Here is a 16,019-nt window from a genome sequence, read left to right on the forward strand (position 1 = left end):
ATCGTATCTTCGTCGGGATCATAGGGCATGAAGAGAAATGACACATAGCACAGACATGAACACAACACCAATCCTTTCGAACAAACCACGGCCCGCGAGTAGTCGCCTGGCTCCACTCTCTCCATTGCCCGTGGTCAGCCCGAACGGCAGCCCTTGGTACCCAAACGTGAGATTCTGTGGAATAGTCGCATTCAGACACTGTCCATTCACAATATCAAGACCAGCCAGATCGTCCGGTACCCTGAAGAACATGTAACTCTGCTGGTTGAGGTTTTTGAAACCTTCGGTGTTGTAAGGAAACTTGTCTCCAGGGTCTGTAGAGGAGGTATTGCGAAGGAAAATGCATTGGACTTGGCCGGGGTACTGTGTCGCCATCTCGGGATAATCGCGCATGACATCCGAATTGCTTGTGTCCGCAACCAGAATGAATTTGCGATGCGGGAAGCTCTGAAATATCTTATCCAGGAGGAATTTTCTGATGGACAGAGTGGCAGAGACGTCGCTGAAGTTTAGGGGTCGGGTGTCGAAACTACCACCTGGATTGAATGGTGAGATCCCAATCAACAGAGGCGGAAAATATCGCTTACCTGGATAAGTGTCGTAGATGAACTGCATGTAGTTGCGCGTGATTTGCTCCGGCGTGGTTGTGAGGTAGTGGAAATGCATGTTGGGCAGACTGACAGACCAGTTACGGTAGATGTCTGGCATGTTCAACCAAGGTGTAAACGGACGAGCAAAAGAGTTGAGGAGACCTTCCTTGGGCTCGTAGATCTTTGTCACGCGAAGGATGTCATCAATGTCGGAGATGATGGTCAATCCTTGGTCGGAGACGAGGTATGATGTGGCATTCCCTGTGTCAGTGCCCTGGGCGTAAACATTCAACCTTTGTGGTGGCACATCGCCAGTTCCCGAAGCCAACGTGAACGAGTTGTTGTCTATTGAGATGAAGACATCAAAGTCGCCCTCGGGGGTGGTTGGGTCGGGAAGGGTGACGACCTGCTCTCCACCAGCGGGAGTCACGCCACCACCTCCTCCAGGCTGTCCATTGGTGCCAAACTCGGGTCCAGGGAGAATGTCCATGGTGACCGTTTGATTCCCTTGCTGAACCACGTATATCTCCCTGGTGAGGTTGCGGGCCTGGGCCTGCTGTGATGGAGGAAGATCTTCAATGCTTGTGTCGATCAGGAAAAAGTTGGCGAGGCGGTCTACCGTGGCATTGGAAATATTTGGTTGCTTGAACACATTCCCATGTATCCGCAGATTCCAACCAGACGAAGTCCAATTCCCATACCCAGGGATGTTCAACACTTGTGTAGGTGTGGCAACCAGATCCGAGCTGCTCACACCCACCGAGCTCATAACAGCACTGCCCGTGGGTAGGTCCTGTAGATTGGGTAGGAGCCCATTGGAGACGTATGAGGGGATAGCCGTTCCCAGCTCGCTGAACACCGAGTTCACATATGAGTCCAGCTCTGACTCTAGATCGCTGACGATGTTTCGCCTTGCTCCTGCGTATGATCCGTATACTGCTAGTGTGCGAGTGGGTGCAGGTGTGATCAATGCTTCCTCTTCTGGGAGCACTTGAGTCGGCACTGCGGAGGCTTGTAATAGGACAAAAGAAGTCGCGAGGAGTAGGCGCAAAGCCATGGCTACTAGGTTGCCTTTCAATGTGATAACCTGGTCCTGTTAGCCACAGTCGAAATTGATTGAGGTGTAGGTACACGCACAAACAATACCGCCTTATCCTTCTCAGAATGTTACGCTCGCACAAGTCATTTAGCCTGCTGTACCCTTAAGAAGAACACCAACTCGAATACAGAAGAAGCACGCGATCCCGGACAGCGAAGAGGAGAAAAACGAAAGGCGATGCGTTGTGAGGCGCAGGATTGTATTGACAGAAACGAGTGACACTGGCGGAAGGTCCGGGGAGTGAAAATCAGGGAAGGTTACCTTGATTTGCTTGATCTGAGGCCCGCATCACCGTTGAGCATGGGTCGTGCATATCGCAGTCAAGCCTTGATTGAGTAAATGAGCGACTGGCTGAAGACTCGCAGACGCGCAGGATGGGGAAGCCAGAGATGGATGACGTCAAATGCCCTAAGAGGACTAGCCTGCCAACTTTATTCTGATAAGCAACGAGGCGTGCCGCGCACGTGCCAGGCACAAACAACAAGCCACACCTCACCAGTACATACTCGGTAAATATCCCTTCACCACCTGAAACCCCCAATGCTGACCCAGAACGAGAGAACAAGAATACCCTCACCCTAGTTATACTCACAAGTTTGCTCTCTCTATCTCTTGATCAGCCTCCGTGGACTATCTGTGATGCTGAAGGATACCATGTGCGATCTGAAGCGGATCGACTTCTGTCTCATGGAGGCCTCGAGTGAGGTAGGTGTCTTCTCGGAAACCGCTGACTTAGGGACCTTCGACCCAGCTCTGATTAAGCGTTATTTCTTGTTGTTACACCGTACTTGAGCTTTGTGTCTTGATATTTGCCGATAAGAAGCACCGCGCTGGCCATTTGAGGTCTCTCAGGCCACTATTACCGTGTTTTCCATCAGTACACTGGAATTTGAGCTCGACTATGGGATTGGCAGCTAATTGCCATCATTCCACCCTGCCCAGAATGGCCCAGTGGCGTACTCTCACTCCGTCTGGAATGCGCCAGGGAAGCTTATCTCGGCATATCCTCAAGGATGGTGTTCTGCATTCCACACAGGCACACCTTGAATGCTTGGTTTCTACCATCGCAGGCCCGTGCATTGTGGTCGATAGGGGAGCCGGGATGGAATGCAGCATTCTGGCTGTGTTGTTATGGTCTCGCGTCTTCCAGGCGTGATTCTTCAAAAGCCAACCGCCTCTGCCATTCTTCCTTGACCTTTTCCTCATTGACAGTCACTCGTTTGGTTTGGAGTTCTGCAGTCCTCCATTTCTTATCAATCCTGTTTTCAGTCTTGTTCTTCACAGAATACGGCATAAAAAAGAAAGCAACACGCTGGCCCGCCATGTGGCCATCAACGTCACTCCTTTTCTCCTCCCTGGCTCTGCGATTTGCAGCAGCGAATGCCCAAGCTCTGGCCACTGTCACTTACGGACCTAGCGGACCTTGTCCAGTGCCATCCGTCACCAGCATCGTCGTTGTACAACCAGGCTACTACAGCTCTTTCTTTCAGTCAGCCTCGCAGATTGTGAATCTCTTTGGCAACGGTGATACGGTTACGATTCAAAATGCCCCGACGACGTACATTACAAACACATACATTACCACGACCATCATCTCCACTATCACGAACGTCGTAAGCTCTTCAACCACGACGACTCCGTCTAGCAGCTCTTCCGGCTCTTCCAGCTTTCCCAGCCCTAGCAGCTCTAGCAGTGTGAGTGATGGACCGGTTACCACAACTGGAACTGCTGTTTCCTCGCCATCGACATCCGTTTCGATAACTTCCACCGTGACTTTGACCACGACAGCTTCGGGGACTTCATCAACTTCTACCACGGAATTCACGCCTATTCCTCCTCCTGCTACGACACCAACCCCGCCACCGGTCCTAACTTCTACGTCGGTTGATGCGCAGGGAAACACAATCCTCATCCCGATTACGCAGCCACCACTGGTTCTTGGCGAGGGGCTGCCATCAGGAACCGTGACAGATCTCCCATCATCATCAGCCATCATTGTAGGCATTGCAGTTGCCGGTCTGGGTGGAGCGAAGGTGAAGAGACAGAACTCAGGCGCCCAAGCTTCTGAGTTACTTTCGGGGGATGAGGGCGGCTCCAGCAATGCGTGTGACGTTGCCGTCAGGTATTTTCTACAACGCGGTCAACTGACAAATGGTACCGATGTGGTCGGCCGCAACACCACCGACTCTTTCGCCCTCATAACACCTGATCCCGATACCAATAATGTCACCACCGTGTTTTCGTTTGTTGATGGTATTCTGAACTGGGATTCGGCCGACCAAGGTGCTGCCACCTTCTATCGCTGTGGTGATAACAAGGTGTGGGCTGGATTTCCGTCTCCTCCTCGGCCTGATTGCTACAACGTCACCCTGGGCGGCATTGTTGCTAGTGCTTGCCCGGTCCCTTTCCGGGACCCGGACGCTACTGCCTCATCAACGACTAGCTCTTCCAGCACTCCAACTTCAACAGATGTGCCGACCACGACCCCCGAGACTACAACAACCCCCGAGGTGACTACAACTCCTGAAGCAACTACAACTCCTGAGGAGACGACAACCCCCGATGCCACTACAACCCCTGAAGTGACCACGACTCCCGAGACGTCAACGACCCCAGCAGCGACTACAACCCCCGACGAGACGACAACTCCTGATGCAACGACAACTCCTGAGGAGACGACAACCCCCGATGCCACGACAACTCCTGAGGCAACTACAACTCCTGAACTGACCACGACTACAACTCCTGATTCGGAGAATCCGACATCGCCCACGACGACACCTGAACCACCATCCTCGAGCGAGTCATCAGGTACTCCGTCTCCTTCGTCAAGTTCACCGCCGGTCGTCACAAGCTCTCTGTCACAGACTAGCCAACCTCCCGTGGTTTCAACCACCTCAAATGCGCCGCCGGTGACTACGGGACCCGTATTCACTAGCTCTCCATCATCTGCTTCGACAGGGACGAGCTCAACAAACGTAGGGCCTGCGCAATCCAGCTCGACCAGTGTTGTCCCTGCACAGTCAAGTTCAAGTATTGCCACGAGCCGGTCAAGCTCTACGAGTATTCTTGTGCAATCCAGCACGACTGCTATAGTCCCAACAACACCTGTTGTGACCACCAGCGGCACCACAGGTGGACCAAGCTCTACATCGCCTGCCGTCCAAAGTACAAACCCCGGTAGCTCGGTATTGCCTTCCTCTAGTGCAGCCCAGAGTACGAGCAATCCCAGCTCGACGACTTCAGCAGGTATAGTGTCTTCCTCTCCTTCCTCATCCACTGTCATCCCCAGTCCAAGCACTACATCCCTGTCCTCAAGCAACAACCCTGTGGTACCAACTACATCGTCCTCAGTACTGGTAGCTGGTACTTCATCTTCGACAAATGCAGCTACGACAGCTGGTGCTACTTCATCTCCAGCCACTACACTCGGTGAATCAAGCACAAGTTCATTAGCAGCAAGCTCCCCGTCGACAAGTACTGCTGTAATCAACCCTACGACGACAAACCCGATACCGACGACGAATCCATTACCGACGACTTCTTCAAGCCCGAGCTCTATGACTACAAGCACTTTGGTCACTACTCCGGTGCCGACAACAGCACAAGGAACAACTCAAACCTCGATTGTAGGATCTCCTACAACGAGTAACGCCGCTACATCCACTGCCATTGGTGGCACGACTAGTGCCAGCTCTGTTGTAAGCTCTGGTACGTCTTTCATTGTAGCGTCCACAAGTTCTTCTAGTCCTTCTACATCTCTCCCCGGTCCGTCCTCAACCTTGGATACCTCAAACAGCACTCCTGCTGGTTCGACTGTGCTTCAGACGACTGCGCCTTCGTCTACCACGTTGATGACCTCTGGACCACCTGGCACTACATCGTCAGTTCTTGTCACCTCAGTTGCCACGTCTTCGGCAGCTGTACCTACGACAGTTGTTTCATCAAGTTCTACTCCGAGCACGAGTGCCATTGGTACTACGACCCTCAGTAATGCTTCCGCTGGGACAACATCAACGGGTGGGAGCACCGCGGTCTCATCAGCACCTACAGCCTCTTCAGTTTCCTCTACTGCAGGCGGCGTCACCACCACCAATAATGCTGGGGCATCCTCGACAACGACGGCGTCAAGCTCGTCAAGATCGACTACCACGCCTTCATCCTCACCAGGCACTTCGGGAACATCATCCATGGGTGCGTCAAATGTCATTCTCCATCTAATTCTGTCATCCGTCCCCTCTCCGACTCTTCTTGTTCTGGTCCCCCTGAAAGGCGATTCCTTTGCGCTTTCCGAGCTACTTCTTGAGGCCCAACTATACGAAGTCCTAGTGCGGTGATCAACGAAAGCTTTTCTCCTGATTTCCAGGTTCGAAGCTCTTGTAACGACACCACTATGAGATATTTGTTATCAGTTGTTGGCTGAGCACGCCCTGGCTAGGTGTCACACCTCAATCTTCGGGCCAATCCTACGACATGTCCAGTGGTAGAAAGGACAGAAGAGCAATTGTTCCTGCATATTGACTTTGTTACTGGATGATTGCTGTGAATGTTGGCTAACGTGGTTTGATGAATTAGCTTCCTCGTCTTCTGGAACATCTGCGAACTCTCTGGGGACCACGTCAACGACCTCTGTCAATCAAGTCACGACATCAAATTCTCCATCTTCTTCGCCTCCAGCATCGAGCTCCACAACTTCTACAGGTGCTGCAACAACGACTACAGGTGCCACAGGTTCTACCACGACCAATGCGGCCAGTTCGAGCTCGGGCCCAACTACCTCGAGCACAAGCTCGACAGCGTCTACCTCGGCTGTGGGGACATCTACTACCACAACAGGCAGCGCCGGGACGAGTTCTTCTTCCACGGGCTCGACAACGTCAAGTACTTCCAGCACTACGAGTGTTGCTGGTACAGGCTCGACGAGCTCGACCACCGGCACGGCCTCGGGATCTGCCAGTACGGGGTCGACCGGATCAACGACCTCTAGCGTTACCACGTCGACCGTAACGAGCTCGACGGGACAAATTAGTACTTCTACTCCCTTTTCTACAACTGCCTCTAGTGTATCGTCGTTTTCCACTTCTACCTCGGGTTTACTGACTTCGATTTCTGTAGCATCCTCGTCGACGACATCCGTCGCACCGTCCTCGGCACCATCCACGACTACTGCGCAAGCCACGACAGTTTTGACGACGACTACGTTGTCGCCGCCCTCCACAGCCAGTAGTTCAACTGCCCCAGCTACGACCACTACTCCCGCGGCCAGTAGCAGTAGTCCCGGAGGCAGCCCAACCAGTGTCACGACCACCTACGCCCCACCACCACCTCCGAACTACTCAGTTCTAGCTGTGCCAGTCGCACTCAGTTCCGTCGCGCAGGCAGCTGTGGGCACCTTGTGCTCTGGAGTCAATGTCAGTCCGGCGGTTAGCCAGCCACTGCCCGTGACCACTGGTGCCTATAACTACCAAAAGGTGCAGCTGAACAGCTACCCAAGTGTTTATGAGGTCGAATGCTGGATGAATGCCGGCAGCACGGGTGGAACGGTTACTAACATGCCCGGGCAATACTTCTCGCTTGAGAGCTGTATGGACGCCTGCTCGGCCGCTGGACCTGGGTCGTGCCTTGTTGCTTACTGGGCCTCGACCACCAGGATCTGCTCCCTTTACAGCAGGGTCAACAATGGTGGCTCACCTAGCTTGGCTGGTGGACAGTCCCCAGCCAAGATTGTGGGCAGTGGCGTTCGAACCGCAAGACTCCTCACTGGTCAACCAGTGCCGAATGTGGTGGACGCAACCTATCTCCTGGCTCCTGGTGCTGACTTGGGTCTTTGCACCAACAACAACTACCACTTGACCTTTATCGGGGTGTACTACAACGGCGCCAGTGGGACAGGGCCTGCTACGATCAACGTGAACCGGGACAACATCTGGTACGCGTCTTGCGGAGCCTCATTCCAGAACGCTCAATCGGGGGTCCAAATTACGCCAGTTTATTCCATCGGGACACCGCTTTTCGGTTTTACCTCTGCTCCAACGACGCCGGACGACTGCGCCCGAGTCTGTCAATCATATCACAGCGCCTTCCTGCTCGCGGGCAACACCGGGATTGACTGCAACCTGTGGCAGTTCGTCCCTGCAGCCAGCACCCAATGTCAGCTATATCCCTCCAATGCCGGCGTTGTATCTGGCTCGAACCCGGCCACGCTGAAAGACGGACAAAACAATAACATCTTCGCCGCTGGGCTTCTTCGGGGCAATTCAGGGACGGAATTCTCGTCGCAGGCCCAATACAAGAAGCGATCTCTCGCTGGGCGTATGGAGTATAATCGGCGACATGCTCGGGATTCTCTGATCGACGATGGAAGTATCCCGGATGTCATCCTCAAGCTCGACAGGAGGACCGGGAACTGGACCGAAGTCTTGTGATGGAAGTTTGAGACGGAGCACACTTGTTGCTGGTGGTAGGGGGGGAGCCCAGGCGGTGATTTGGGCAATAAGCGGTGATTTGGGCATTTTGTGGTGATTTGGGCACTTGTGGGATGGGGATCAAACCATGTACGAGGCTACTTGTACTTTTCGTTCTGTGGGGATTCTCTAAAGTTTCTGGCTGAATGGAAACACTAGCAAGGAATCCATTCTTTGGGGCTTGATAGGGGATGCTCGTTCTAATACATTTTGTGATTTGACTGCAGGAAATGTCGTGTTGGTTGTTATGGTTATACCGACTTTGTAGACTTGTTCCTCGAATCCCTGGCTCTTGGCCACATAACTTTTTAGTCCTTGAATATTCGCCTATTGTGAACTTCCAACGGGTCGATGAGCGGCCCTCTAACCGAGATGAATTTATGCTTTTTGGCATTAATGGTTCGTATTCGTGATCGTATTCGTCGAAACCCACGAATCCCAAGCCCGACCCGCATCTAATGCGCATGCGGACGAGTCACGATCCTCTCTCACTTGTACTTTTCTGGGCAGCCAGGCAACATCTTGCCATATCATCCTCTCCTATTCTTCTCCCCACCATGAATGAAGTCTTCTCTTCCCTCTGACAACATGTTTAATAACCACTGACTGAGATTCCCAGGTGGAGAAAAGACACCTCGAGACAGACTGTTCCGAGTTCGAGGCAGATTCGAGGCAGATTCGAGGCAGACTCTGTACCGAACAGACACTTGCAAACCACGGCTTTCCTACTGGGTCAACCAAACTCATCCCTGTACCAACACACATGGGTAGACGTCCTCACACCCCTCGTCCTGTGTTTTGAACCAACGAAATTGCCATGGCTCCTCTGTACGAGTAAGCTTTGATTGTGGGGTTGAGAGGACCTTACTCCTATCCTTACTGTTAGTTGCCATTATCATGTCGAACTGGAACAGTTAAAAAGGACTTTGACGCCGGCCGAATAAGGAGGACTTGAATCTAACACATTGCGATATTGACAATGAGCACCATAGACGAGCAGGCGCCTGTCGCCGATACCAAAGTCGCCAGTACGCTGGTTGCCGAAGACACTGCCATCACGGTCAAGACGGACGAAAAGAAGCCTGAAAAGACGGAGCGACCTCCTTTCTCGAACTACTGGGTGTGTCGTCGCTGGTTTTCTAGGTTTGCAAGAGTCTACTGACGCTGCTTAGCGAATACTGTCTTTCCGCACGAGAAGAGATGGAGTTGCGCTGTGTATCAGTTGTCTATGTGCCGTTGGGTCCGGCACGGTAAGTGGTCTTGATCATCTTCGCATTCCAGGTCTGATGCATTGCCAGGCACTTCCGCTCATGAACATCGTCTTTGGAGATCTAGTCAAAGATTTCAATGGCTATTTCTTACCGAATTCGACGGTGACCGAGGGTCAATTCAAATCAGCCATCAACAAGAACTCGTACGTTTTGAGGGCTGGTTACCTCCAAAAGATGCATATGCTGATCATGGCAGTCTATACCTTGTCTATTTGTTCATTGGCAGGTTTGTGTTGACGTATATCTCGACGGTGAGCCCTCTGAAGAGACCACTTCTGTATGCTGGTGTCGATGCCCCGTTACTGACAGTCGCAGTTCTGTTTCCGCATCACCGGCCTACGTATCTCTGCCAGACTGCGACTTTCCTACCTCCAGTCGCTCTTCTCCCAGCCCATCAAGAAGCTCGATGAAGTCTCGGCCGGCACCGTCGCCAACACCATCACAGCTTCGTCCAATGTCATCCAAGTCAGTATCTCGGATAAACTCCACTCACTGTTCATGGCTGTGGCTCTGATTATTGCAGCCTATGCCATTGCTTTTCGATACTCGCCACTTCTCACGCTCGTCGCAAGCTCCTCCATGGTCTTCGTCGTCATCGTCTACAGCATTACAACCCCTTTCTTGATCAAGAAAGTGGCCGAGGTCGAAAAGGCGGATGCAAAAGCTGCTTCAATAGCCGGGGAAGTCTTTAGTTCCATTCGCGCCGTTTTCGCGCTGGGCGCAGAAAAGACCCTGACCAAGAGATACGATGCAGCCGTCGACGAGTCGCAAAGGTGCGGGCTCGCCACGTCACCGCTGTTTGGCCTTCAGGTAGCCCCTGGCTTTTTCGCCATGTACGCGAGCTTTGCGCTCTCCTTCTGGTTCGGACTCAAGCAATTTCGGGAAGGCCATATTGACAACATTGGCACTGTCGTCACGTATGTCCTCCTGCCATCACATTCAGCCGCTGCTAAATAAACTAACAGGGTGTTCTTTTCGGTCATGATCGTAATGGCTCTGTTGGGAGTCCTAGCCACGCCCATCATGGCGATCACGAAGGCGATCGGCTCCTCGACTGAGTTCTTCTCCATGATTGATGCTCCCAGAGTCTCGTATGAGGGTGTTGCTGAACCCGACGTGTCGGCACACAACGACATCGAATTCGACAACGTCAACTTTGCCTATCCCAGTCGTCCCAAAGTCCAGGTCTTGAAAGGGTTCAATGCTCTCTTTAGGAAGGGCAAGACAACTGCTTTAGTAGGCCCTTCAGGATCGGGAAAGAGCACTATCGTGGCTTTGCTGGAACGTTGGTATGAGCTGGATGGAGATGATCTTGAAAAGAACGAAGCCACACCTGCCGCCGAGACGACGGAGAAGGACGAGGAGCGACCGCCCAAAAACGAGGGCCTGATCTCGATTGGTGGCCAAGATATCAAGGGCACCAGTCTGAAGTGGTGGAGATCACAGATTGGCCTGGTCCAACAAGAACCGTTCTTGTTCAACGACACCGTCTTCAAGAACGTTGCGTGCGGGCTGAATGGGACGGCGTGGGAGAAGGATGACGATGCAGCCAAGCAGAAGAGAGTCGAGAAGGCCTGTCAAGAAGCCTTTGCGGACGAATTCATCCGTCAACTCCCTGACGTGAGTGATTTTTTACCACTATGCTTGTTGGCCACAATACTGACGTAGGGGGTAGGGCTATCAAACACGAGTCGGGGAGAGCGGTATCAAGTTGAGTGGCGGACAACGGCAGCGCCTTGCCATCGCCCGCAGCATCATCCGTGAGCCTGCGATCTTGATCCTGGACGAGGCCACGAGTTCGATCGACGTGCGCGGCGAGCGGATCGTGCAGAAAGCCCTGGACCAGGTGTCCAAGAACCGGACGACGATCGTGATTGCTCACCGCCTCTCCACTATCCGCAAGGCCGACAACATCATCGTCATGCGCGACGGACGGAAGATGGAGGAGGGTACACACCACGACCTCGTCGCGATCCCCGACGGAATCTACGCGGGTCTCGTGCACGCACAACAGCTCGAGGCCGAGACAGCCCCTCCGACAAACGATGCCATTGAGGCGTCCGAAATAGAACAGCTTGAGAGAAAGGACACGGCTGCCTCGGCCAAGCCGCAGGGAGAGAGCACTGCGGGCTACAAAAACAGGGGCTTCGTCATGTCCGTCGGCCGAATATTGTACGAGCAGCAGAAATACTGGGGTATTTATGTTTTGGTTGTGATTTCAGCCATGGGGGCAGGCTGTAAGTTTCGAGCTATTCCATTGACACACGGATGCTAGGGGCAGGCAGAGACTAACGAACATGAAACAGCGGCCTTCTCACTTCAAAGCTGGATCTTCGCCCAGCTGATGGAGGTCTTTACCTTTACGGGCCAAAAGTTGAAGGACAGAGGCGACTTTTGGTCCTTGATGTTCTTCATCCTCGCTTTAGGAATGCTAGTGGCCTATGCCACCCTTGGGTTTTTTTCCAGCCATATCTCCGTGGTAAGTCAGGGGGTTGTTCAACTTGTGCATAAAGAGAGTTCATGGCTTGCTGGGATGCTAACGAACCAACGCAGCTTGTATCGTCCGTCTATCGGCGCGAACACTTTGCAAATCTCCTCCGGAATCCTGTCTCGTACTTCGACGCTGAAGGCAACGCCTCGGGATCACTCATGGCCCGTCTGGCCACCGACTTCAAGCTCCTCGCCGAAGTGTTCGGCCTCAACGGCGCTTTCCCCTTGGTGTCCTTCTTCAACATGGCCGGCTGTATCATTATCTCCTTCTACTTTGGCTGGAAGTTGACCTTGGTGACGTTCTTCTCGGCCATGCCCGTCGTCATAGTCGCCGCCTTTATCCGGGTCAAATACGAGGTCCAGTTCGAGGAGTGGAACGCAAAAGTCTTTGCGCACAGCTCGCAATTTGCGACGGAAGCGGTCGGCGCCTTTCGGACCGTTACCTCGTTGACCATGGAAGACTCGATCCTCAACAAATACTCTGATCTGCTGCAGGAGCAGATTCGAGACGCGACTCGCCGAGCGACCCATGGCTGTATTGTCTTTGCCCTGTCGGACAGTATCGAGCTCTGTGCCATGGCCCTGACTTTCTGGTGAGACTTATTTTCTTACGTTTGTTCTACAAAGAGACGGATTGGCTGACAAAGATCCTTTTCTTTCTAGGTACGGCGGACAACTTTTGGCTTCGCGTGAATACAACATCATCCAGTTCTTCCTCATCTACTCGGCAATCGTGCAAGGCGCACAAGGCACTGGCCAGTTCTTGAGTATCTCGCCCAACGTTGCGAAAGCCACCGGGGCAGCCAACCGTATTCTGGGATCTCGATACATTGGGGACGAAGATACCAAAATGTATGGCGTGGGGACGCCGTTGCCACCAAGCGAAAAGAGGACAGGGGCCAACGTCGAGTTCAAGGACGTCGGCTTCAAGTATCCTACCCGGGAAACCCCCATCTACCGCAACCTCAATCTGTCGATCGAGAGCGGGCAGTTCGTGGCCTTTGTGGGTCCATCAGGTTGTGGTAAGACCACAGTGATCTCGCTGCTGGAGCGATTTTACGAGCCCGTCTCGGGCACCATCACCTTCAACGACCGCAACCTCAGAGACATTGAGATGGTGTCGTACCGCCGCGCGCTGTCGCTGGTGGCGCAAGAACCTAAGCTCTTTGACGGCACGATCCGCGAGAACCTGGTGCTGGGCCTCGAGGGCGAAGAGGTCGCGGAAGAAGACATCGTGCGGGCCTGCAAGGACGCCGAGATCTACGACTTCATCATCTCGCTGCCCGACGGCTTCGGCACGCCGCTGGGGATCAACACGCAGACGTCGCTGAGCGGCGGGCAGAAGCAGCGGCTGTGTCTGGCACGTGCGCTGCTGCGCAAGCCGTCGCTGTTGCTCCTCGACGAAGCCACGTCCAGCCTCGACTCGCAGTCGGAGAAGCTCGTGCAGGGCGCGATCGAGCGGCTGGTGGGACAGCGCAGCATGACTGTCATCGCAGTGGCACACCGTCTGGCGACGGTACAAAAGGCCGATGTGATTTTTGTGTTTGGCGAGAGCGAGGCCGGCCGGGGCTCGAGGATCTTGGAACGCGGGACGCACAAGGAACTGTTGAGCCGGCGGGGCGCGTACTGGCAGATGGTAAGTTTTCTCTGTCTTATTTTTTTTCTCCCAACACTGTGTTCTTTTTGTAAGAGGTTTATGGTTCGCTAACGAGATGGGGACACTGTCCCCGTGTTATTGCCAGTGCCAGGAACAAGCTCTCGATCGATGACCGTAAAAAAAAGGGGAGGAGACGATGAAGAACCTGGCAGGCACGGAAAGGGGACATGGGCAGAGCGGGGTTTTGTTTCTCTTGCCCTTGGGATATACCTATATATATACACACACCCATCCGTCCCTTTTCTGGTTGCCGGACAGCCTCATGACGTGGTTGGGCGAATGTGCACCCAGTCGTGCTTGGTGCTGTTGGTGCGCTGTACCCATTACCTGTACAGATATATAAATGACCACTCACTCAGTCCGTACCAAATACTAAATCCCAAATCCCAATGCCAACGACTAACGACTAAACGACAAATGACAAATGACAAACGACACAAGGTCAAATATATATTTCCTCCCACATACTTGAAAGCGGTGGGGATTTTATCCTAGGTGCCTGCTTTGTACTCTGTGCATACATACATCGTACATTCTCCTCCTTTTCGTTTCAATTTGACACCAACGACCCTGCCTACCTATTATCTACTTGGGAGTACCGAGTATAGGACCTCTGTCCCCACCCACTGGTTCCTCGCTGGTACTGGTACTGATACTGGTGTTGGTGGACACGGGGCAGGGGTACGGGTCCCACGGGATACTGGTGAATGGGTACGGCACGGACGGCGGGGTACGGAGTTATGTACGAGGTACCTCGTACCAGGTGTTACTCCGCAGAAGTTACGCGGCGAGGTACCTAACCTATGTGTGCCTGTACCTGTTGGGTTGTCTGTGTGTGGGGTTGGGACTGGTCTATTCGTCTACAGTACCTTCTAGCCTTCTAGCCTTCTGGTCTCCCACCTCCCACCTCCCACCTGTCCTTGGATGGTACCATCAGGTACTTTGGGTCGTAGAATAGAAAACCGGAGAGGTAGGGAATCGATCGACCGACCGACGAGCAAGTGAGAGAGGCATGATGCCTGTCCATCATCACCTGTATCTCTCGAAAGTAGCCCCTCGTGGTACCGTCCTCCCGTCGCACTGCTATCCGTTTATCCATCCATCCCAAAGAACCGAGCACAACACCCAATTAACCAAAACCAAACAGAATCATCCGTCTATCCAGGGAGACACTGACAAAACCCCCCACGTCCAGCTCTCCCTCGTCCTCCTCTTCCATCCACTGTCGTGTTTTTTTCTTCCACCCCGAGACGAGACAAAACGGGACAAATCCAGACCATTTTCACCAAGCGGGACAACGGGCGGTGCTGGTATACCGCGTTGCGCGCAGGTCAAATGATTCGCGTGGGGGTGCGTCTCTGACTCTGCTCATGCGCCACGCCGCGCGACGAACTGGAGATCCGGCTCGCACAAGTACACGATCGTGGTGTGTATTGTGATTGAGCGAGTGAGCGACTGAGTGAGCGATTGTGTGTTCTGTGTTTGGAAGAACACGGGCTCGCTGACCCTGTGTTGCGCGGCGCTTCCCCCCCTTCACCCCCAAATAACGAACCCCCACGAAATCTGCATTGCCGCCTTTTGCGATCGTATCTCGACAAGGATCACCAAGATACGGACAAGTAGTACCGCGTCGCGCATGGTAGTTCAGATTCGGTTTCCCTCTCCACTCCATAATCGTATGTATAGCGTGGCCGGGCGGTGGGGCTGAAAATCGAGTCTCGTGCGAGGCGCTCGTATGCCTTGTGTGTCAGGGCCACGGGGCCCGCGAGGTTCGTTATCGTCCAAAGTTCGGCGCTGATATCCTAACACTAGCGCGAGGAAAGGGGCTGCACCCAGGCCTCAGGACTTGCGCGCCTCTTACTCGTCCAGATAAGATAGTAACCAAATCAGCTTACCCTGCCCAGTGCCGCGCGCCCACGCATATGCTGCATCGGGATGAGCCGACGTTCTTTCTGGCACAGAATCAAAATATCCTCCCACACCCCCCTTCTACCTTCTCGACCATGTTCGAATTTTGTCGGTCGCGTAAGAGACACTCGGTCAGTCGACTTTGGCCGACCCGCTCAACCAGTGCCTGCCCGTCGAAGCAGCAGAGCCAAGGACTCGTTTCTCGCCGGGGAAAATGTTTTGCCTGAAAGTTTTTTTTTGGTAGACTGCGTCGGAGAGGCTGGCCTGCAGCCTTGCGACAATCGTGGTACTGCAAAAATCCCGAATTATGGATCTTTCGAGAAGCTTTGGTCCTCACAAGACATCCCGGGAGAGAATATCGCTGAGCGGTTGAGTTGCTCGGCGCGCGGTGCGGTGGGTGTAGATGCGCAGGTTACACACAAAACGCACCGAGAATATGTACCGCTGGGCCAAGTCGAGTGGTTGCGAGAAGTCGTAGTGTCCGTCTTCCACGTGTAGGTGAGAGGCGTCGTATTGAATTCGTGTTTCCTTGGTGTCGTG

The 16,019-nt window shown here is 53.4% G+C and overlaps 3 protein-coding genes across 3 annotated transcripts; 2 read left to right on the forward strand and 1 right to left on the reverse strand.

Moving 5' to 3' along the window:
- Positions 1 to 18: 18 nt before the first annotated feature.
- AYO21_05874 (hypothetical protein) lies at positions 19 to 1,647 on the reverse strand (the record flags this gene model as incomplete). Its single annotated transcript, XM_022655841.1, has 2 exons — positions 19 to 536; positions 588 to 1,647. The coding sequence occupies 2 exons, from the start codon at positions 1,645 to 1,647 to the stop codon at positions 19 to 21; spliced, it is 1,578 nt and encodes a 525-aa protein (XP_022511761.1).
- Positions 1,648 to 3,011: 1,364 nt separating this feature from the next.
- On the forward strand, positions 3,012 to 8,114 carry AYO21_05875 (hypothetical protein; the record flags this gene model as incomplete). The annotated part of the gene is made up of 7 exons (XM_022655842.1): positions 3,012 to 4,857; positions 4,905 to 5,091; positions 5,146 to 5,267; positions 5,323 to 6,022; positions 6,265 to 6,645; positions 6,805 to 6,912; positions 6,956 to 8,114. 7 exons carry the CDS (start codon positions 3,012 to 3,014, stop codon positions 8,112 to 8,114), a joined length of 4,503 nt encoding a protein of 1,500 aa, XP_022511762.1.
- A 1,018-nt stretch (positions 8,115 to 9,132) lies between these two features.
- Positions 9,133 to 13,622, forward strand: AYO21_05876 (hypothetical protein; the record flags this gene model as incomplete). Its single annotated transcript, XM_022655843.1, has 11 exons — positions 9,133 to 9,273; positions 9,326 to 9,403; positions 9,452 to 9,567; positions 9,621 to 9,675; positions 9,734 to 10,341; positions 10,390 to 11,044; positions 11,100 to 11,661; positions 11,731 to 11,903; positions 11,978 to 12,507; positions 12,578 to 13,550; positions 13,605 to 13,622. 11 exons carry the CDS (start codon positions 9,133 to 9,135, stop codon positions 13,620 to 13,622), a joined length of 3,909 nt encoding a protein of 1,302 aa, XP_022511763.1.
- Between the last annotated feature and the right edge of the window lie 2,397 nt (positions 13,623 to 16,019).

This window comes from Fonsecaea monophora, assembly GCF_001642475.1.
Source record: "Fonsecaea monophora strain CBS 269.37 chromosome Unknown Scaff39, whole genome shotgun sequence".
NCBI lineage: Eukaryota > Fungi > Ascomycota > Eurotiomycetes > Chaetothyriales > Herpotrichiellaceae > Fonsecaea > Fonsecaea monophora.